The sequence below is a fragment of the Gymnodraco acuticeps genome, unplaced genomic scaffold (assembly GCF_902827175.1).
Source record: "Gymnodraco acuticeps unplaced genomic scaffold, fGymAcu1.1, whole genome shotgun sequence".
In the NCBI taxonomy this organism is placed as follows: Eukaryota; Metazoa; Chordata; class Actinopteri; order Perciformes; family Bathydraconidae; genus Gymnodraco; species Gymnodraco acuticeps.
Window position 1 is genome coordinate 4,508,898 of NW_022990238.1, and position 20,714 is coordinate 4,529,611.

The 20,714-nt window shown below is 40.6% G+C and overlaps 4 protein-coding genes across 8 annotated transcripts; 3 read left to right on the forward strand and 1 right to left on the reverse strand.

Moving 5' to 3' along the window:
- The first annotated feature begins 377 nt into the window (after positions 1–377).
- Positions 378–3,603, forward strand: btr02 (bloodthirsty-related gene family, member 2). The gene is made up of 7 exons (XM_034220111.1): positions 378–532; positions 1,371–1,643; positions 1,925–2,002; positions 2,090–2,341; positions 2,421–2,568; positions 2,672–2,698; positions 3,011–3,603. The coding sequence occupies exons 2-7, from the start codon at positions 1,374–1,376 to the stop codon at positions 3,553–3,555; spliced, it is 1,320 nt and encodes a 439-aa protein (XP_034076002.1). The 5' UTR covers positions 378–532; positions 1,371–1,373; the 3' UTR covers positions 3,556–3,603.
- Positions 3,604–4,019: 416 nt separating this feature from the next.
- Positions 4,020–6,127, forward strand: cldnk (claudin k). The gene is made up of 2 exons (XM_034220112.1): positions 4,020–4,303; positions 5,027–6,127. The coding sequence occupies exon 2, from the start codon at positions 5,219–5,221 to the stop codon at positions 5,864–5,866; it is 648 nt and encodes a 215-aa protein (XP_034076003.1). The 5' UTR covers positions 4,020–4,303; positions 5,027–5,218; the 3' UTR covers positions 5,867–6,127.
- A 1,968-nt stretch (positions 6,128–8,095) lies between these two features.
- On the forward strand, positions 8,096–18,254 carry hgs (hepatocyte growth factor-regulated tyrosine kinase substrate). Of its 5 annotated transcripts, none has more exons than XM_034219801.1 (20): positions 8,096–8,264; positions 10,064–10,148; positions 10,305–10,380; positions 10,726–10,818; positions 11,763–11,886; positions 12,425–12,477; positions 12,663–12,731; positions 12,863–12,987; positions 13,654–13,780; positions 13,947–14,045; positions 14,131–14,226; positions 14,326–14,364; positions 14,472–14,636; positions 14,756–14,969; positions 15,062–15,234; positions 15,322–15,462; positions 15,621–15,804; positions 15,944–16,080; positions 16,378–16,560; positions 16,856–18,254. In XM_034219801.1, exons 1-20 carry the CDS (start codon positions 8,228–8,230, stop codon positions 16,985–16,987), a joined length of 2,352 nt encoding a protein of 783 aa, XP_034075692.1. In that variant the 5' UTR covers positions 8,096–8,227; the 3' UTR covers positions 16,988–18,254. The 5 variants fall into 5 exon arrangements, with proteins under 5 accessions (XP_034075692.1, XP_034075693.1, XP_034075695.1 ...); XM_034219802.1 differs by having other exon boundaries at positions 16,381–16,560; XM_034219804.1 differs by having other exon boundaries at positions 13,654–13,765.
- zgc:103625 (methyltransferase-like 26 B) lies at positions 17,657–20,691 on the reverse strand. The gene is made up of 8 exons (XM_034219806.1): positions 20,595–20,691; positions 19,983–20,031; positions 19,590–19,792; positions 19,021–19,183; positions 18,878–18,937; positions 18,702–18,769; positions 18,544–18,622; positions 17,657–18,454 (listed from the first exon to the last, which is right to left on the reverse strand). The coding sequence occupies exons 3-8, from the start codon at positions 19,787–19,789 to the stop codon at positions 18,389–18,391; spliced, it is 636 nt and encodes a 211-aa protein (XP_034075697.1). The 5' UTR covers positions 19,790–19,792; positions 19,983–20,031; positions 20,595–20,691; the 3' UTR covers positions 17,657–18,388.
- Between the last annotated feature and the right edge of the window lie 23 nt (positions 20,692–20,714).

A 20,714-nucleotide genomic window follows, 5' to 3' on the forward strand; every position in this document is an offset into this window, starting at 1 on the left:
GTCAGGACTAAAGTGACAATAAAATATGATCTTCTGTTGTATCTACCTGTACTACATGTACATCTGAACAACTCCCTTTAGGTTGAAACTGGAACAAGACTTGTTTTATATGCAGCTGAGGGGAATAGTTAATGGATAACAAAAGTGAATCTAATGGCTGATTTAAACTGTAAATTAGTATTTTGGATACATTTAGTTTTAATTTTATTTGTGATAGCACACATGAGAGTTTTATTCAGCCTCTAACATTTCCTAGTGTCTAGCCATAGGTTAGTTGAAGAGAAGCTCAGATAACATCCAGGGTGGAGTTTCAACTGAGAGTGCCATTGTCTAAAGCACTGCCTCTTTTTTAGACACACACACACACACACACACACACACACACACACACACACACACACACACACACACACACCCTAATGCACCTGTTGAGTGTAAATCATTTGCAGTCTCTACCTGAAACTTGGAGTAGAAGCAGTGTGGTGTGGCCGCTGTGTATCTGGACAAGATCGACTTTGAAAGGTTTTGAAAGGTAAGATCACTCTCTGCTGAGTAAATGTTGTAACATTACATTCAGTTTCATTTTTGGAAGAGCTGCCCTATTTTATAGGAAATAAGACCAGATCAATCCTTCTTGAATGTTTCAGAGGGTGTTTCCTGCTTTAATGTAGGAGTGCAATGTAGTCAGGACTTAACGTTTCAGTAATTGCTTTGTGTTGAGTTGTATTGTAGCTCTGGGTGACTGATCACTACTTGTTTGACCACATACTTCCAGTATATATTTGAGCTGCTTCCGTTCTCTGAAAGCATATCTGTACTTGATCACAAAGAAATACCTCTTGACACAAACATCTGTGACAATAACAATAAGAAGACAAGGGTAGGCTTCACTGTGGGGAGCTTTTCCACTGAATGAATGTAACTTCAGTGGATTAACAAGAAAAATCACATTTCCTGTCCTTTGTGTATAATTGCATAACACGACAGGAGGGCAATCTTCAAGAACATGGTGTCCCATTTATCTCCGGAAAGTGCATTTCGTTCCTTATGCTTTAAAAGAAATGTAAGCAGTCACTGACAGGTTCAAGATGAAATGTAATAATTTTTCCACAAGTGATGTGTTTTCAGTAACAAATACGACATTGTTCAACTATTAGCTTTCTAATGTTATTGCTCTTTTCCATAACAAATTATATTTCCTCATAAAATGGGAATCAATTTCAGAGGTACAGTACAACATCGCCCTCAGCTTACTGGTTCTTTATGTTTTATCTTTTTATCCAAACAAAACAACCCTTTAAGTGCAAGCTTATCTACCAATACCACAATAGCTTCCTCATACTTTGGTAACATGTCATTGATATTTACAGGGTATGGCCTCTACAATTAGCTTCCTGCCCGAAAAGCACTTCTTGTGCTCTCTGTGTAGAGACATCTTCACCAGTCCAGTGACCATACCATGTGGACACAGCTTCTGCTTGTCCTGTCTCTGCCAATACTGGACACGACACCAGTCCAAATACTGCCCGCACTGTAGGAGGCTGTTCTCCGACAGGCCCGACCTCAGTGTTAACCACATTCTGGCTGAGGTCTCGGACAAATACAGGAAGACTCGGCCAGAGAAACCACCTGATGAGGAATTGGTACTTTATTGTGTTTTCAAAATTATTAATTAATGATCTGTCTGGTTTTGAATTGTTTTATTTAAAGCTGAAACGTGAGAAAAAACGATGTTTTCTTTAAGAATTCAAGGTAACACATGAGCTAATGGTGGTGAAGTATTCCTTCAATAAATATATCTGTGTATGCTTATATCCCTCTTTTTTTTTAGCCTCTGAATGGTCTAAGGACATACAGTATGCCCCATAATTGTAAATGTGATATTGGTTTATATTGCTTTATTTCTTTTTTTTATCTCTTACAGGTTATAAATGTTGAGCTAATGATTCAGGAAAGGCTGCAGAAAATAGAAAGGTTAAAATATGCTCTTGAGCTTCAAAAGGTGAGTTAAACAACTTTAGATCTTTAAAATCTATGTTTAAAGCAAATGTATTTAGTGTAATAATGCTTCATGATGATGTCCAATCAGAACTCTTACCTCAGAGAGGTGCGAGAGAGCCAGAAAGTCTTCTCTGCCCTCGTACATGCTATGGAAAAGAATCACAAAGCAGTTGTTGACGCAATCGAGGGAAGGCAGAGGGAGGAGGAAAAGAAAGTAGAAACACTGGTGAAAGAGATTGAACAGGAGATTCAGACGCTAAAGAAGGAGACCCCTGAACCTGATCCCCAGGTTCCTGGAAACAGTGAGCAGGGTGATGATGATACAGAACAAGTTACAGTGGTAAGCATCTTCACCTTCTTCTACCCATATAATCATAATGGTAACTGTGTACCATTAGTTAAAACTGTATTTCATGCAGACCATTGTTCCCACAATGAGCCCGTCTGAGATGAAGGACTGGTCCAGGGTTACCATAGAAACTGACCCTTGTGTTGGGGTCACCAGACGAGCACTGGCAGACGTAATGGAAAAGATAAAGGTGGACGTCAATAGGCTCTCAAAATCTGGTGAGTAATGCAACTATTACCTTGTCTATTAAGTCATTAAATGAGCATTCTGCTATAATCTGATGGAGTTTCTTATTTTCTTGTTTCTAATCTTCTTTTACAGAACTTAAGAGAATAGAGAAATATGCAGGTAAGGCTTCATTTACACAGAAACAACGTCTACTCACATTGTTGATTACTGACACAAATGTTTGGTTTGACTCCCAACGATAAGTGTTCAAAACTGCTACTACCAAGTTTCACTTTTGAAACGTGCAATTATTTGCTGTTTGCTCATTTGGCCCATCCAAAGCATTAGAATAGAAATGATAGCGACTGATAGCTCAGCCATTTAATCAGCTGATACCAGGTTAGAGTTGAACCAACCCCAGTAGTTTCACAGTGCCAAGGGTGTCAATGCTGTTTGACCTATTGTTGACCTTTTGTCCTTTGTTTTTCTTAGTGGATGTTAATCTGAGCGCTAAAACAGCCCACCCCTTCCTCTCTGTCTCAGAGGACAGAAAACAGGTGAGACACACGGACAAGCTTCGGGAGCTTCCAGATAACCCCAAACGGTTCGACCGTGTGGCGAACGTGCTGGCCAAAGAGAGTCTCAGCGGCGGGAGATGCTACTGGGAGGTGGAGGTTGGGGAGAAGATCGAGTGGAACCTGGGTGTTGTCAAACAATCGATAAACAGGAAGGGCAAGTTCACCGTGTGCCCTGCAAATGGTTTCTGGACTTTAAGCCTGAAGGCTGGCGGCCAGTTTATAGCCAACACCTCTCCTGTCACGCCGTTGGCTCTAGAGCAGAGACCCAGAAAGGTGGGCGTGTTTCTGGACTACAGAGAAGGCCGTGTGTCCTTCTACTGCGCAGAATCAGGAGTCCACATTTACACCTTTACAGATACATTTACCGACAGGCTTCACCCATTCTTCAGTCCTGGTCGCCTGCATGGTGGAAAAAACGATGCTCCCTTAATCATCTCTTCTAGTTTCTGCAGCATCTAAACTTCACACTTCTTATTTTATATTTATAAATCTCCAGTATAATTATTATAATTTGTTGTGATTATCTTTTCAGTTTCAATTAAGTGTGTCAAATATATTAATTTAATAACAGATCCATATGAACAATGAAATACATTTCCCTTGTCAGAACAGTGAACAAGAGGTTGCCTGAGGACGGACTCCCTACACTCGAAAACTTCAATGAAACCCATAAACAGATTGAAAGGGAAAGAGGAGGGTAGAAGAAAAAAGAAGACTCTTATAAATGAACAAGTGAGTCAAAGTCGCAAAAAGAGGAGAAACTGGGTGGCAGAGTTGGATGGATGCAGGGTTGGGACAGAGGTTGACGAAGAGCAGGGAAGGGAGGGCCGAGCCAAACAGCAGGGCATTGTGCTTGTACACCAGGCACTGGGAGACACACTCAAACACATTCACTCATTCACACACTTACATGGTCGTGCACACAAGCGCATGCTTCTGCCCACTGCCGCACAGACTTGCGCTGGCATCTCCGAGGGCAGCCCCATCTCCAGTCTAGTGCTGGGTGTCGAAGCTGATCGACCCTCTTCAGTTAAGCTGACCTCTGAGATAGAGCCTCCCCTGCTCTGCAGCCTTCCTGTGGACCCAACTGAATATCTCAGGGCCGTCATTCACAACTTTTGGCTTCCAAACCCTCCACAAAAGCAAAGGACCAGCAACAATAACCTGTGAACCAAGAGGAAGCGAGAGTCCGATAAACTTCATTGAGGTAATTATATTTTACAATATTCGTACATCTGTGACATTTCAAATATTAATTTCACAAAAAAAACTATTCTATTGTATCTAATTCCTGATGTTTAGCTATTTTGCAATTTGTATTCTTGGTGTTGGAGCCAGGAGTTTAGCTCCTGCTTGCCACATTTCCTGAAAGGACTTTAAATAGGAAAGTGACTTGTTCAAATGTAATAGAAATCCCATCAGATGGGTATCAATTGGTTGTACATTTATTTCAAAAAGGGTCTATTCAGTAAAGCGTATTCTTTTGGCATTTTTCCATCAATCCTTATCATGGAGCAACTCCTGGATGTATTGAGCTGGGAGGGTTTGATTCACTGAATTAGTCAAATGTGGACAACTGAGAGCTGTAATAAAAAGATGACATAGGTTCTCCTGGCCCACTCGACAAAGCCTTCATGAAAGATGCTTGTGTTCAGAATCTCCTCATGTTTTTTTCCGAGATAATCCACTCACCAGGCAAGGCGTAGCTCGACACCCACAGCTGTGTCAAAGACAGCTATTCTCTGTGGTCCTCACTGGAATCCACTAAACATGGGCATTGTAACAAACATATTTATGATAAATATATGCTTTACTTAGTCCTTTCATGCTTCACAAATGAAATGAAAAGTTTGAAATAATTTGTACCTGATTTGTTGCACTATATGTTTAAATTGGTTCTACCTTTTTTTTTGTAATTTCTGAATGTCAGGATACCTATCCTTGTCTCACCCAAGCTGCACTTCATCACCTGGAGACTGAGGACTACAGTGGCACACAACGTTTCCAGTACTGTAGACTGTCACATTTCGTCGTGGGACTATATTATTAGTCCCTCTGCAACAAACAAAGACTGAAATAAAAACAGAGACAAATCCATCTGATTCAAACAACACCTTTCGCCATGGCAACCACGGGTATGCAATTGCTGGGCCTGATCATGTCCATTGTTGGGTGGGTCGGTGGGTTTATAGTGTGTGTCATGCCCCTGTGGCGGGTCACTGCCTTCATCGGTAACAACATAGTGACGGCACAGATCATTTGGGAAGGTCTTTGGATGAATTGCATTGTTCAGAGCACAGGTCAGTTCCAGTGTAAGGTGTACGACAGCTTGCTGGCTCTGCCCAGTGACATGCAGGCTGCCCGAGGCCTCACTGTGCTCTCCATCCTGATGTGTGGCCTGGGTCTAGCTCTAGGGGTCCTGGGAGTCAAGTGCACCAAGTGCATTGGCGTAAGCAGTAGCAAGGCCCGTATCGCTCGTATCGCTGGCATCATTTTTGCGATCGCAGGTTTCCTCTACCTAGTGCCCGTCTGCTGGACTGCCCACTCCATCATCAGAGATTTCTACGATCCACATGTCGCAGCCCCACACAAGCGTGAGCTGGGCCCTGCCCTTTACATCGGCTGGGGTGCATCAGCCTTGCTTCTCATTGGGGGGTCTCTGATCTACACTGGGTCAAGCCCCCCTGGCCTCCCAGGCTCTCCCACCTTCAGCAGTGGAGAGAGTAGTCCTCGCAGGGCACCCGCCAGCCAAGTCAAAGGTTATGTTTAAGTTTCCAAAGTTTCTGAAAGCCTTCAAGTCTCACAAATACACCCCAAACGATGACCAACCCATATTTCTCTTCTTTTGATCTTGCTCCTTGTAATTATTTTATATTTAATGTTATTCCAGTCTCTCTGAAAAGCCACAGGAGGCTGTTTAGAGATAATTGAACTTATTTTATTATTTCATATCTGATATCCTTCAATAACCTTGTTCTCTGTCTGTCACTGTAAAATACAATAAAAGTTTTTGGTCCTCTACTGAGGGAAATGGTGTTTTTTCACATTTTTACAATACAAAATCTTATTGTGTGAGAGAAGTAGTAAGCTACAGTAGTTTTAAATAAAAATCTTTGTTTTGCTCCTTTGTTTAAACACTACTAGGGGTTCCGCTGAGTGGAGAGGAACAATAGAACAATGGAGATGTGTGTACATTTGCTTGTGGTGCCATATTGTTGTGCGTCGTCCTCTATCTCCTATCTTCCATCTCCTTTTCCCTGCCTCGGCTACCCGTACCAGGGACAAAGAAAAACAAATTATCTTTCTTTCACAACATATAAATGGTATACCTTTCATTAACAGCTCTCATAGTACAAGTTATTGCGGTATCCCAGAGAACCTCCTATTCTTTGTCAAAAACACTTTAGTCAAGAATTTACTGATATTGCTAAAGATTACATCCAATCACCTATCTTGAATATCCAAAAAGTTATGATATTAAGTTAAATACAGATCAACACAGAATGTACAAGTTTGTAACACATGTGTGCGTGCCTATCTGTCAGTGTCTCTCTGTGTGAATGCATTTTATGTGGGATGTTACAAGCCACAGTGGAAAAAGCATAATCTTTATTCATGAGACATTGTTCAGATCCCTCGGATTCTGTGCTCCTTGCTGTGAAATGATAACATTGAATACACATCCAAAGAGAGTTTCAAAATACATTTTCAGTTAATTTAAACCATTAGATAACCTTATAGTTAGCACACTGCATATTCTGACATGAAATGTTGAATTGTCGTACTTTTCCAATCTAGCATATCATCATTAACTGCATATAAAATATACCCTAGTATTTCCTTTGTAATTGGTGTAAACAATGAAACGTTTTTTTGTCCGTCTCTAACAGCAGAGGACAGAGCAACACAATGCCACATTATAAAGCACTACAGCACCATGATAACAATGGGCACCAGTGTACCAAGTGCCAGGTAGTGACTCATATATGACCTAAGCAGGCCTATACTAATGTAGAATAGTGAATACAGTAAGGCGGACTGTGCTATTTTACTGAACAATGTAACGGGAAAATGTTGAGTAAGACAAATGCACTTACATTGTAAATAATCAGTGCAGTGGGTAAACGAGCTAAAAAAGGTTTGTTACAAGCCCACTTATAGTAATAATGTATCATACAAGTGTGCTAATAAATAATTAATGATATCATTCTTAGTGAGGTAAAAACCCCTCGACATCAATACTCCAGCTGATGAAGATATTATGTTCTACATAAAATAAAACCTTGTATTAATTAAGGGCACTGTCAGAGCAATGGTTACAGGTTTAAAGGGAGAAAGGGTTTGCTTCAAATAAAAAAAAGTAAAAAAGAGATGTAAAGCCAAGGGTGGAAATAGTTCTTGTTTTGAATGTAATTGAACTAAACAAACAATTGTACATTGTAACAATAAACATATTAACCAAAAACCTAAGGCAAGTTTTTTCTGGAATTACAAAATGTATTACATAAACTAGCTACATTATATAAGTATTGTATTATCAAAGCAATTAAGGTATTAAGGTACACTTTAAATTCTTCTTTTTCTATTCATATAAATGTACAGAGGACATGCCATGTGCCTTTTGTAAACATAATGTATTCCACAAATAATAATAAAATGACTTAAGTGATATGATAATAAACAACAACACAATTAATAAGCATTTGTGAAATAAGTTGTGACACATTTCCCTTGAAACCTGCTGTTTTTTATGTAGGCTTATTGTCTTTTAATATTTAGATTTTATGTTTTGCATTATGTATTTGTACCCTATCTGTTCTGTATGTGCATCTATGTTTTACCATAACTATTGTATATAATGAATTTGTCAATTAACAAAAATAATAGTCAACATTATATACTGTAGCACATTTTAACTGTAGTCTTACTTGTTGTTGCATATATGAGTCGCTAGAGGGAGACACCCCTCCATGTTGTTGTTTCTGCGGCGGAAGTGGGAAGTAGGAAGAGCTGCACAGCTGTGCTGCTTCGTGGCTAACAGAGAGGCTAACAGAAAATCATCGAGGAAAATACCAGGATCCGTTCACTAAACAGGACGCCTCGACAGCTACTGAGAGACTCCGAGTCCAATATGGGAAAAGGTGGAGGTACCTTTGAACGGCTTCTTGGTAAGTTATCATCAGACTTGTTAAGTTAATAGTATTAGCCAACTGTAAGTCAAAGTGCGATGTTTTTCAGCGTATTGTTTTGACAGACGTTGGGCTGTGGCTCAGTCTCAGGCCAGCTAATTTTAGCCTGCTAACAATTCACTCCTATTGTTTGGAGGCCCAGGGAGACTTAACTTAGCAACCCGATTATTTAAGTAGCGAATACCATCTCATTAGACCCTTATTTTTGCTTGAAATCAAATCAAGTTTTATGTATATAGCACATTTATAAACGATTTTTGGTCGAGCCAAAGTGCTGTACATATAATAAAAATAGCCTACAGTAGAGACACTTTACAGCAAATACAACAGCACAGATTGTTCGGAATATCAGTATGACAATACGACACTCTCTGTCCTTAGACCCTCACATCGTACAAGGAAACACTTCCAGAGAAAACCCACAGTTTAAGGGGAACATGGGAGAAACCTCAGGGAGAGCAACAGAGGAGGGATCCCTCTCCCAGGACGGACAGACGTGCAATAGATGCCGTGTGTAAATCGAAGAGATAATACATTTTACAGCATATAGACCTGAACTGAGCTTGAACTCTAATCAAATCTGCGTTACTTTATTATCTCCGTACTATCAGCCGGTTAATCCATGTTGTTGGTTTTCTTTTAGGTTCATGGAGGTTCACACGATCAAATGTTAGCTGGTGAATAACGTCAGTATAACTGATGACATGGCTCGTCCAAGAAAGCCAAGCAGCCCAACACAACATTGTTATATAATTTCTGAGATAACCAACTTTATGTGTTGTTTAAGTCAACAACAGGTTGATTAGCTAGCTTCTAATCGGCTCCCTGTACACGTTACCTTGAATAAATGACCTCCCATTAACAGCGCTGGTTAAGGTCACTTTAGAAGATGGCTAATTATCTTAGCCTACACTACCACTAGCATAGGAAATAAACTACTGTGTCATTGAAATGTCTAAAATGGACATTCACGCGAGATAACACCAATATCTTAATTTGTAATAACCAACTGGGAGACAACACTAACACACTGTGTGAACATGGCTTTAAGCTACTGGCCCTCAGGTGATAAACAACCCTCTTTGCATTTTTCAAATGTCCTATTTGTGTAATGTTGGCTCCTCAAACTAGATGTTGACACAGGGCCTCAACATTAGGTAAATAAACATATTCAAACACATTTAAAAATAACAGCATGTTTCAGTTGAATTTAGTTTTTTCCTCTCGTAAAATCATACAAACAATCATGGTTGTTTGACATACAAATGAGGGTATTTTCTTATGACACAGTAATTACTGTAAAACTATTCACTAGAGAAAACATCACTGTATCAATTCAAAAGCACCCATAAACAGATATTTGACATGTATGTATAGCTGTATGACATGTATTGTATAGTGATATATACACTGTATAAATACAACAACATTGAATCACCTTTTATACAATATCAACTTCACCACATATTAAAGCCTTCAAAATGATTTCAAAGGCGATTCAGTTCCCATCTAAAGCAGTTCTAACATAACCTGCATATTATAACCCTTCTTAAAAGCAGGGTTTATTACAGACTGTCTCACTTTGGATGCTGTCGGTGCGTATCTAATAAACTGAGTGTAGATATAATTGATATCTATATAAAGAGCAGAAGAACATTGAGCATGTTTCTAGGAGTGTAATGAGGAGAATGCAATGCCTCTTAAGAAATGTTGGTTTGGTGTAGCAGATACTCTGTGGCACAGAATACATATGTTATTCACCATTTGTATGATTGCAGATAAAGCCACCAGTCAGCTGCTGCTGGAGACTGACTGGGAATCCATCCTGCAGATTTGTGATCTCATCCGACAAGGAGATGCACAGTGAGTGATTCTGCCCACTTCCCTTCCCTCTATATTTCATATCATTAGTGGTAGTTGAATGGCGCTAATTCCCAAAGGTTTTATTGCTTTTGTTTCGTTGCTGCCTTTATTTATTGATTATTTTCTGTTGAGCAATATTGGAATTTGTTCTTGCAGAGCAAAATATGCTGTTGGGGCCATCAAGAAGAAGCTTAGCGACAAAAATCCACATGTGGCTCTCTACGCACTTGAGGTATGTACAGCATTTTGATTGTTAGTGTGCTGTTTTGACTTTTGGGTGAACTTTTGAAACTTTATGGATGAAAGGCAGTGTGTATTTCCTGCAAAAATGAATTGACTGTTGATACACTTAGGAAAGACTCTTTAGTATAGTTTTTGGGAATACATCACTAAAAGTATAACTGCTGCCCAACGAGTGCTCTAAAAAGACACACTGAACACTCTGTGATTTGAACATGGTTCCCCTTTCGCAACAATAGAAGAGGTCACTGTTAATCATCATGCTTTAGCAATAAGGATTTCTGATCTGTCTTGCCCAAAATGGTTCTTTGAATGATCATGTGACCTCACCCCTCAGGTCCTGGAGTCAGTGGTGAAGAACTGTGGCCAGACAGTCCACGATGAGGTGGCGAGTAAAACAACTATGGAGGAGCTCAAGGATTTACTGAAGGTGACCTTTGTTCTATGCATTTCCTGCACTTCATCATTCTGCTGCGTTTAGTTTCCAATGTACTTTTTACAAATCTGCTTCTTTCACACATACCACATTTAAATGAACATCTCATGAGTTCTGACCAACCTCAGTTATGGTCAATACTTTCTTTCCATTGTGAAGCTGAATTTGCTGACCAATGTCATGATTTAGAGCTGTAGTTAAAGATATATTTCTCTATCAGTTATTCTGTTTATTCATTGTCAGATTAACCGACTAGGGTTATCTTAGATGTTTTGTTTTGTTCAAACGATGGTTAAAACCCCAAAGATAGTCAGTTTACAATGATATAAAACAGAAAATAAGCTCCAAATCCTTAAAGATATTGTGGATGATGAATCCAGTAAATATTTGCCATTTCTGGTTGATAAAAAAAATCATTCTTTTTGGGTAATCGACTGTTTGTTTAACCAAATCTTGTACAATTATATCTAAATAACATCATTGCAGCTTTAAGTAAACAAGCAGTTGACAGTTTCTATACAGTATACATTTGTTGCCCTGTTACATACACAGTGGGATCTGTCTGACCATATTTATGACAAGGAGCCACATCACGTCAGGCAGCTGGCTGCACTGCAGCGTGAGCTAGCACTATTTGATTGGATCTTTGCTGTATCATGTGACACAAGCTCCTCCTGCCCTGACGGTTTCCACTTCCTGATGATGTCATAGCCTTGTGACAGGAGGCTTTTTTCAGACCATAACAAGGGACTTCCCACCTGAGCTCTTGTCATCAAACACATGTTGTTTGCCTCAGTTTGTGTTGGAGGAGCTCAGTTATAACAATGTTTTTGACAGACCCCAAATGTAGAATATGAGAAGGGTTCATAGAGCAATAATACAAGAAGGATTTCAAGGTGAAGAGACTTTTGTTCACTGTGTGGTTCCTTTACCACCAGACACAGACAGAGCCAAATGTCAGAAACAAAATCCTGTACCTGATCCAGGCCTGGTCTCACGCCTTCCGCAACGAACCCAAATACAAGGTGGTCCAAGACACCTATCAGATCATGAAAGTGGAAGGTAAGCAGCCACATGCTATATCCCATCAAGCCGGCCTAAAGGGAAGCCTAATATTCTTTGAAAATATAAAACCCAGATAAAAGTTCCTCATCCGGTCTTAGCACCTACATTTGTATATTTGTGGTATTACAACTACATACATCTCAGGAATATGCCTAAAATGTAATATGTTCTTGTGTTTCATTGACACAATCACTAATGTAAACTACAAATATTTTAGGTTTTTAAATGAATAATCCTGTCATCGTATCTGTTGTCACTTGGCGTCTCACACACGGGAAAACGGGAGCCAGCTAAGCACTGCATAATAATGATCAAGACATACAGTCTAAGTTAATACGGACAGCTGGTAAATAATGAAAGTATTTTCTGTATAGCAAAATCATTTGGGGAATTGCATTTATTGTAACAATTCAGGATTAATGCTTGACATGGGTGCTTTATCATGTATCATTGTTAACTGTTGTTGTACTGCCAGTGTACTGCTACTTTCATACTTTATGTTTAACACGCATGTTTTCCACTTCTTTTCTTACAGGTCATGTGTTCCCTGAGTTTAAGGAGAGTGATGCGATGTTTGCAGCAGAGAGAGTAAGACATTTTGTGTTTCTTGTTCCACTGCTGTGTAGTTAGTGACTTTGACTGAGTGGGGTGAATATACACCAAAATGTTGGATGCTTGCCATTTCCACTGAACTAATGGGTAGAGAGAACGACTTGCCACTTAACGAAGCTGCAGTGGGCATATAGTATCTAACACTTGTCTGCTTTGTCCAGGCCCCGGACTGGGTTGATGCCGAGGAGTGCCACCGGTGCAGAGTCCAGTTTGGAGTCATGACAAGAAAGGTAGGCTGGGCTTTCTTTAAACTACGGCTCTTGGAGAATGTACGGTTTCCTTCATTCATTTACAGCACATTGCGTATGTTTATTGCGCATGTGCGGAAGTTGATCTCAATTTGTGTTCTTTGTTTTTCCAGCACCATTGTCGAGCCTGTGGCCAGATCTTCTGTGGCAAGTGTTCGTCTAAGTACTCCACCATTCCCAAGTTCGGCATAGAGAAGGAAGTGCGTGTGTGTGAGCCCTGCTTTGAGCTGCTTAACAAGTGAGTCCCCGACGCTGGTATGGTATGGTAGTATGGATTTCCTTCTCAGAGTTTGAAGTAAAGTGTCTCTCAACAGTGCGTCATATCTGCAGAGGACTTCATTAGCTGCAGTATGGCACTGGCATTGTAAATCATTCCCTTGCTCTCGATCCCAAGCATCATATTGTTGATATGTTCCTTGACTTATTCTGTTTACTACTTCCACCAAGGAGTTCCTGTTGTTCTGTTCTATCTCAATTTAGTTTTGTTCTTTTAATGTTAACATTAGATAACCTGAAAAAATTAATTGTTTCTTTTAATATGCCAGCTTTTTATAACTGCTTGTATGACCAACATGCTTTTGATTTGCAAACTCATTTTCAATGTATATATATCTACTGTGAGCAATGCTTGAAAATTACTTTTAGCAATGTGAACAATTGAAATGACCATCATTTTGTAGTAATGATTCTGACTGACTGACCTAAACCTTTTTAAAACCTGAACATTACTCTGCTTAAGCATCTGTGTTTTGATGATGATTCCAAGACACATCTGATTTATCATAATAGCCCATGTAGAAGATGTTGCATAGTATTCTCTGTAGAGATCTCGGTGTCTCAAGCAGCAGAATTCTCTCTCCTAATTGACACATTGTTTGTCCTCCCTGTCCCTTCTCTTTCCCAGCCACCCCTCCCTCTCTCCTCCTCTCAGGAAAGCTGAGGGGAAAGCCCCCACCCCAAGTGCAGTCGAGCTGCCTCCTGAGTACCTGACCAGCCCGCTGTCCCAACAGTCCCAGGTAGAAGTGGAAAATGTAATGGCATAGTCATTCTGGTTACTTTTGAAATAAATGTATATATGATGCTTTGACACATTTTCTTGTTCTTTGTGCACTCACCCTGCACTGTATTTGAATGATTTTGTTCCACCATCCGTTAATGGATTTTTGTGTGCTGTTTCTGGGTCTGCTCTCTCACCAGATGCCCCCGAAGAGAGACGAGGCCGCTCTGCAGGAGGAGGAGGAGCTGCAGATGGCCATCGCCCTCTCCCAAAGTGAGGCGGAGGAGAAGGAGCGCATGGTGGGTTGCACAGCTAAAACTCTCATTTGTATTTCTTCATCCTGTTTATAGACAGAAACCCATTCCTACATATGTCTTCTTACAGAGGCATAAGAGCTCCTACTCAATGTATCCCAAAGCTGATCCCACTCCAGTGACTTCCTCAGCACCGCCTGTCAGCACCCTCTACACCTCCCCTGTGGTAAGACTCCTTCCCAAGCTGCCTTTCTCTCTGGCAAACTGAATTATTTACCCACATATGTTTTATCACTCATCAATGGGATCAATATGCTTTCTCCAGAACTCCTCTGCTCCATCAGCTGAAGATGTGGACCCTGAGGTACTATGATGTGCTATCTCTCTTTCCCTACACCCATATTAAGATATACTACTATACATGTTGCATTGTGTTCATAATACTGATGGTATCATTTCACAATCTTCCAGCTGGCCCGCTACCTGAACAGAACCTACTGGGAGAAGAAACAAGAAGAGGCTCGCAAGAGTCCCACCCCCTCAGCCCCGGCCCCCGTGCCTCTGGCTGAGCCTGCTCCACCCATCAGTCAGCCAGTAGAAACTCATGTCCCTGTGCAGCCAGTCAGCATAGTGGAGGTTTGTTGTAACTCTGAGTTTAAAGCAAATGTGTGTAGTACCATTCTTTACTTCTATCTTGAATGTGCAGACAACGACTGACTTTCTGTGTTTTGCCTCCCGCTCGTCCTCACCTTCAGCAGCCCTACCAGAACGGAGAGTCGGAGGAGAACCATGAGCAGTTTCTGAAGGCTCTGCAGAACTCCGTCACCACCTTCCTTAACCGCATGAAGAGCAACCACATGCGTGGGCGCAGCATCACCAACGACAGCGCTGTGCTCTCACTCTTCCAGTCCATCAACAACATGCATCCTCAGCTGTTGGACATCCTCAACCAGCTGGATGAGAAGCGATGTGAGTGTGCATGAAGTCATGTTTACCAATTGAATCGCACACATGCTTAGCGTTCAGTCTCTGACCCATCACATCATGGTTGTTGTCCGCAGTGTATTACGAGGGGCTGCAGGACAAGTTGGCTCAGGTGCGAGATGCTCGGGCGGCCCTCAACTCACTGCGGGACGAACACAGAGAGAAGCTGCGCCGTGCCGCCGAGGAGTCAGAGAGACAGAGGCAGATCCAGCTGGCTCAGAAACTGGAGATCATGAGGCAGAAGAAACAGGTATTGAAATGAGCCTCTCCACTTATAATGCCCATATTGTTAGACTGTTCATTATCATGCTCACAAGTGTTTGTCTTTGATCTGCAGGAGTACCTGGAAATGCAGAGACAGCTGGCCATTCAGCGCCTCCAGGACCAGGAGAAGGAGAGGCAGATGCGTCTGGAGCAGCAGAAACACACAATCCAGATGAGAGCACAAATGCCTGCTTTCTCTCTGCCATATGCCCAGGTACACACCGCATGCTCCATGGTCAGCTGTCAGGCTAATTCACTGCAGTACATTTCATTTCATTGGTCATGTTTTCACATTCCAATGAAAAGCGAATATTCACCTCTTCATAAGTATGTTGTTGAGTAAATGTCTGATATTATATGATTTTGCTGCAGATGCAGTCTTTGCCCCCCAATGTGGCGGGAGGGGTGGTGTACCAGCCTGGTGCTCCACCCAGCTACCCGGGCACCTTCAGCCCAGCTGGTTCTGTGGAGGGTTCACCTATGCACAACATCTATATGAATCAGTCAGGGCAGAATGCACCTCCACAGTACCAGGCCATGCCCAATGTTGCCCCAGGTGAGGAGATGTGCTTTTGATAGCTTAAGAAATCTTCTATTATTGTTTGCCTGACTGCAAAATATAAATTTACAAATGATACTCGAGTGTTTTTAAATCAAGTGTTCTTCTGTTTCTGAATGATTGTCTTATTTCCCAGATCCAAATATGGTTAATGCATACATGTACCAGGCTGCAGGCACCAACGGGCAGCCTGCTCCTCCTCCCGGTCAAGCTCCGCCCACTACAAGTCCACCTTACTCCAACTATCAGCCCACACCCACACAGGGCTACCAGGTTAGAATCACTCCCAGTTAAAAGCAGAAATGGAGCGTTTACCAATCTCTTTCTGTTTTATTTTATACCAACTGCACACAACACACTGTATTTGTTTCTAAATAAATAGTGCAGTGATACGTTGATATATAGATGATATGCATTCAGCTTTTTCCTGTAGAATACGCATATTTAAACAATTATTGAACTGTTGCAAACTTACGTTGTTGCTGGTATGAATAATGTTTTGGCAGCTGAGTAGTTTCATGTTTAATTGTTTTCATTCATAAAGCCTTCTAACTGTTGTGCTCTTTTCAGCAGAATGTGGTCTCGCAGGCACAGAGTTTGCCCCCCATGTCGCAGCCTGCTCCCACTAACGGTATGGGCTACATGGGCTACCAGCCTTACCCCATGCAGAACATGATTTCAGCATTGCCAGGACAGGACCCCAACATGCCCCCCCAACAGTACATGCAAGGACAGCCGCCCATGTACCAACAGGTCAGCTCCTTTTCTTTTTTCTCAGCCACCAGCAGTAGAGCTGCAACGATTAGTCGATGAAGAGAAAAATGATCCACAACTATTTTGTTTATTATATAAACATTTTTCAGCGTCTTAGAGATATGGAGCTTTTCTAGAGACAAAGACATCACCTTTGACTTTTGGACACTGGTTTGTCTTCTAAACAGATATAAGCAGTGCTATCTCAATGATTTTTGGGTATTTTTACTTATTTTTCAGGTTACTTTAAGCCAAACCTTAATTTGTATCCATATGAACCTTCTTTTCTTACTAGGTGGCCCCCCCTGGAGGCCAGCAGCAGCAGCAACAACAGCAACAACATCAGCAGCAGCAGCAGCAGCAACAGCAGCATGTTCCTCAGGCTGTGCCCGGCAGTGCAGAGGCTCAGCTCATCTCCTTCGACTAAAAGCCTGCAGGCTGCAGTCCCACCCACTACACCCTCTCCTCTCCTTTGGTCTTTCACCTCACTCTCTGGACTCTCTGCCCCCTGGAAACACACCCCCCTCACCTCCGACCTTGCTGTGATGTTGTGGCAATGTAAAATATTGTGATGATGTTGCAGAACTCTCTCCCTCTTTGCATCACCTCCATTGAAGAATGGAAATGTCGGGTGACGCTGCAAAAAGAGGGCACCATAACCCCGACCCTTTCGACCTCTTCTCCCCTCTTTCCTGGTGATATGTATGTCGTTTTCCTTATTAAATGATTAACTGAAGCTCAGAAATAGTCAGTGGTGTCAAGGTAAAAAAAAAAAATGAATACAAAAATATAATAATTGAGGAGAAAAGGGCAAGACTTAACCATCCTTTGTCTCATATTTTTCTAAATCAAAACTGCATGTTCAATTTTCATTATTTTATGGAATGGAAGTGAATTGCTGCAACTACCGAACAATTTGGGCAGTGATTGAGAAAAGCTGTCTTTAAGAGATTGTGGGTGTGAGGATAAAGGGGGATGTTTAGGGATAGGAAATAAATGGCACTAACTCACATCTCCGTCAGTTCGCCATTCCAGCTGAACTAGTTTTATTTCCATCCTTTCTCATGAGCACACAAACTAGGGTTATCTTCTACTGTTTTGGCATTTTATTCGTTGTGCACTGCTTGGAATTTCGGATGTCGTAATGTAGTTTCCTAAATGACAAAACACGTTGCAGGGATTGTACATTGTATGAAGAGTGTCTTAAAATGACTTGGGTGGCTGTTTAATCCCCAGTAAATATATACTTTCATATAGTTTAATAATTAAAATGACATAACTAGTGACTAAAAAAGCTACTAAAGCTATACAGCAACTCTAATATAATTCTGCATCTGTTTATTAAAATGATTTGTGATGCCGATGATAACGCACCGTCACAAGATAAGACCAGACTGAAAGAACCATAGGACTTCAAACCTAATAATAACTGCAAAGGGCCTCTTGGCACCCATCCTTAGAGCAAATGTCCCTGATCATAATATACATAGTAAGTACAATTGGGGACTCTTTTCTAAAGTGTACTCTGCTCTCAACAAATGTGGAATTGCTTGCTGAGGGAAAATTATGTGCCGCATGTATGTATGTATGTATTCAGTTGCCATCTGTGAACTTCTTTATTCCATCATACTGATCTGTCTGACTTTAAAGGTAATTTTAAAACTATATTTAATAAATATCTGGTTCTTATTGTCCACTTGCTTTATCGTCTTTGTAACTTTCCATAGTATTGTGTTCCATGTCATATTCAAACATGTTCCAATAAGAGGGGTAAAGGCCATAGCATTACATGGACTCATGATAAAAAATAACGTTTTGTTTTTATTCTTCAAGCTGTTTGGTTCTTCTCAAGTTTTCTGAAGATGAGGCATTTGTAGAATTCTTCCATCTCAATCTGAAAATTAGAAAAAAAATACATGTTTAAGTAGTTCATAGTAGTTGTATTAAAATATAGATACCGCAAACTACAGAAGTGTGACCTACAATCCGCTCCATACGCATCTCGTTCCCATAGGCCAACTGTCTCAACACGTCGATATCTGGAAGACCCCACTCTGGATTCCTGTGTAACAGCATTCAATAAGTATTTACTCTAGACATAGTGTTGCCATGTTGTACTGGAGGGAAAAAATGGCACTCACTTTTGTCGAATCTCTGCATCCAGGTGTTCGTTACTACTTGGTGTAATGATGCCATTAATAGCATACACCTAGAACATGTTTAGGATTGTTAAAGGTCTCAATTCACAATTTCATGGTGACATATATAGCCATTCTGAGTGCATAATAAACGTAATAACTAAAGGTAGCCTACGTACCCCGTATGTAATCAAAAGACCATTTTGTCGAAGGATCTTCCCTGCTCCATTGAAAACACCCTTGGAAAATAATCAGAAAAATGAACGCCACATTTTGAGATCTGTGTTTTAGTAATTTTTTTTGTTTAGTTAATCAGACGCACCTGTGCTGTTTTGAAGGAGCTGTATTGCAGTAAATTGATGGCAACAACAACATCACAGGAGTTATTAGAAAGGCCTGCCCATTTCTCCCACGGTTCGCTGGCATCCAGGTGAACAGGCTGCAGCACATTCTTTGCATGGGTTGCAGCAATATATGCCTTAATACTGTAAATGAGTATGCAGAATTAAGCTTACATTTTGTTTGTAAAATCACCTTTTAATATATCTCTTCCTGCTATTTCAGATCTGTTTTTTTGTGAGGAATATAATAAATTAATATATGAAAAAAATGTTCTAACCTGGAAAATGCTGTATTATTTCAAAATAAAATATTACAAGTAATGCACCTTATACTAACACTGGACGTAGCCACAAAAAAGTTACGTTTCACGAATGTCCTTTCTCAAAACTGTTTCAGTGCAACAAAAAAAAAAGGCATTGAGCATTCAAAGTTGGCCAAATCAAGTTATCCTTATCATTGTTAATCCTAAACATTACTGGCACAAACTACATGTGTAGGCCTACTGTGTGAGCAAAAATATCAGAATACTTTTTTCTATAAGGCACAAACCTGTCCCTTGACTCTTCATTGACATCTGATGGCTGCCAGGTAACAAAGGGCATCTTCGGGGCAAAGCGTATGACGTGCTGCCCAGTTCCAGAGCCCAGCTCTAAGGCAAACAGCTGCCTGTGGGACTGGTCATCCAGCACCTCTTCAAGCACTAAACACAGATCCTCCCAGTTCCTCTCCGCCAGAGGGGAAAGCAGCATGGTCTGTTGGAGAAAAACAGAAGGACATGTTACCCTGTCATCTTGTATTTCCAGCCTATGCAATGATATTCTGTCTCAGAGGATTCCTCTTACAATAACTTGTGCTGGTTGACAGAGACTAGCTGGGAAATGGCATATTTGTGGAGGCTGTTTGTGGTTTATGAACGTGACGGCAGATGGGTACAGAGATTACCTGGTTAAGAGGATTCCCTATGTGTTCATCCCCGGTGTTCAGCACTTGACTACAGGTAGGACAGAGAAAACACAGGGAGTTCAATTAATACTATAAGTCTGTGTCTGAAGAGCAGTCAACATGAACACGTCATGAAACGTGGTATCATATTGTCATGTGCTTTATCATATTGAACCCGAATGTGTTTGAATCATGAGTTTTCATTGCAAATATGTGGTTATGGTCATGACAAGATACAAAATCTTAAAATATGCTAAGAATGCAAAGGTAATCAGAACCAGACTGAATTTACCCAACTTAACAGGAGAGCAAAAACAACAAAAAATCTTTCCCTGACTTTATTTAATACATCCTGTATTTATTTTGATTTCCATTTGGCAATTTTAAAATTATGAAACTTCGTTTATGATAAAAAAACAATACTATAAATTAACATGCTGAATATGCAGCATTATTAGCATTTTCTTTTTAAATGTTTTGAGCTTGTTAGTGATAACAAAACATTATTTTTTAGCTCAAAGGTGCAATATTTTCAATGTTTGATTTTTAAGTAATCCAAAATTATGTGTGATTAGGTGACATTGCTTTCAACCAATGAATTATGTTACTTACTACAAAAAATGCCAAGTAATTTGTTCTCAGGAACTGCATCGTTTCAGAGTCACCTCTTCCGAAAATACGTGTATGTAATTAATGCAGGTAGTATTCATGAAAGTAGCCTACTTACTTTGA

Coding starts and splice junctions, on each gene's coding strand:
- btr02 (XM_034220111.1), top strand. CDS start 1,374: ATGGCCTCTACAATTAGCTTCCTGCCCGAAAAGCACTTCTTGTGCTCT. Junction 2,003..2,089: donor ATGCTCTTGAGCTTCAAAAG/GTGAGTTAAACA, acceptor ATGTCCAATCAG/AACTCTTACCTCAGAGAGGT. Junction 2,699..3,010: donor GAGAATAGAGAAATATGCAG/GTAAGGCTTCAT, acceptor TGTTTTTCTTAG/TGGATGTTAATCTGAGCGCT.
- cldnk (XM_034220112.1), top strand. CDS start 5,219: ATGGCAACCACGGGTATGCAATTGCTGGGCCTGATCATGTCCATTGTT.
- hgs (XM_034219801.1), top strand. CDS start 8,228: ATGGGAAAAGGTGGAGGTACCTTTGAACGGCTTCTTG. Junction 12,732..12,862: donor TTGGAGTCATGACAAGAAAG/GTAGGCTGGGCT, acceptor TTGTTTTTCCAG/CACCATTGTCGAGCCTGTGG. Junction 16,561..16,855: donor AGCCGCCCATGTACCAACAG/GTCAGCTCCTTT, acceptor TTTTCTTACTAG/GTGGCCCCCCCTGGAGGCCA.
- zgc:103625 (XM_034219806.1), bottom strand. CDS start 19,789: ATGCTGCTTTCCCCTCTGGCGGAGAGGAACTGGGAGGATCTGTGTTTA. Junction 19,184..19,589: donor AATGAAGAGTCAAGGGACAG/GTTTGTGCCTTA, acceptor ACTCATTTACAG/TATTAAGGCATATATTGCTG. Junction 18,623..18,701: donor GATGCAGAGATTCGACAAAA/GTGAGTGCCATT, acceptor GCTGTTACACAG/GAATCCAGAGTGGGGTCTTC.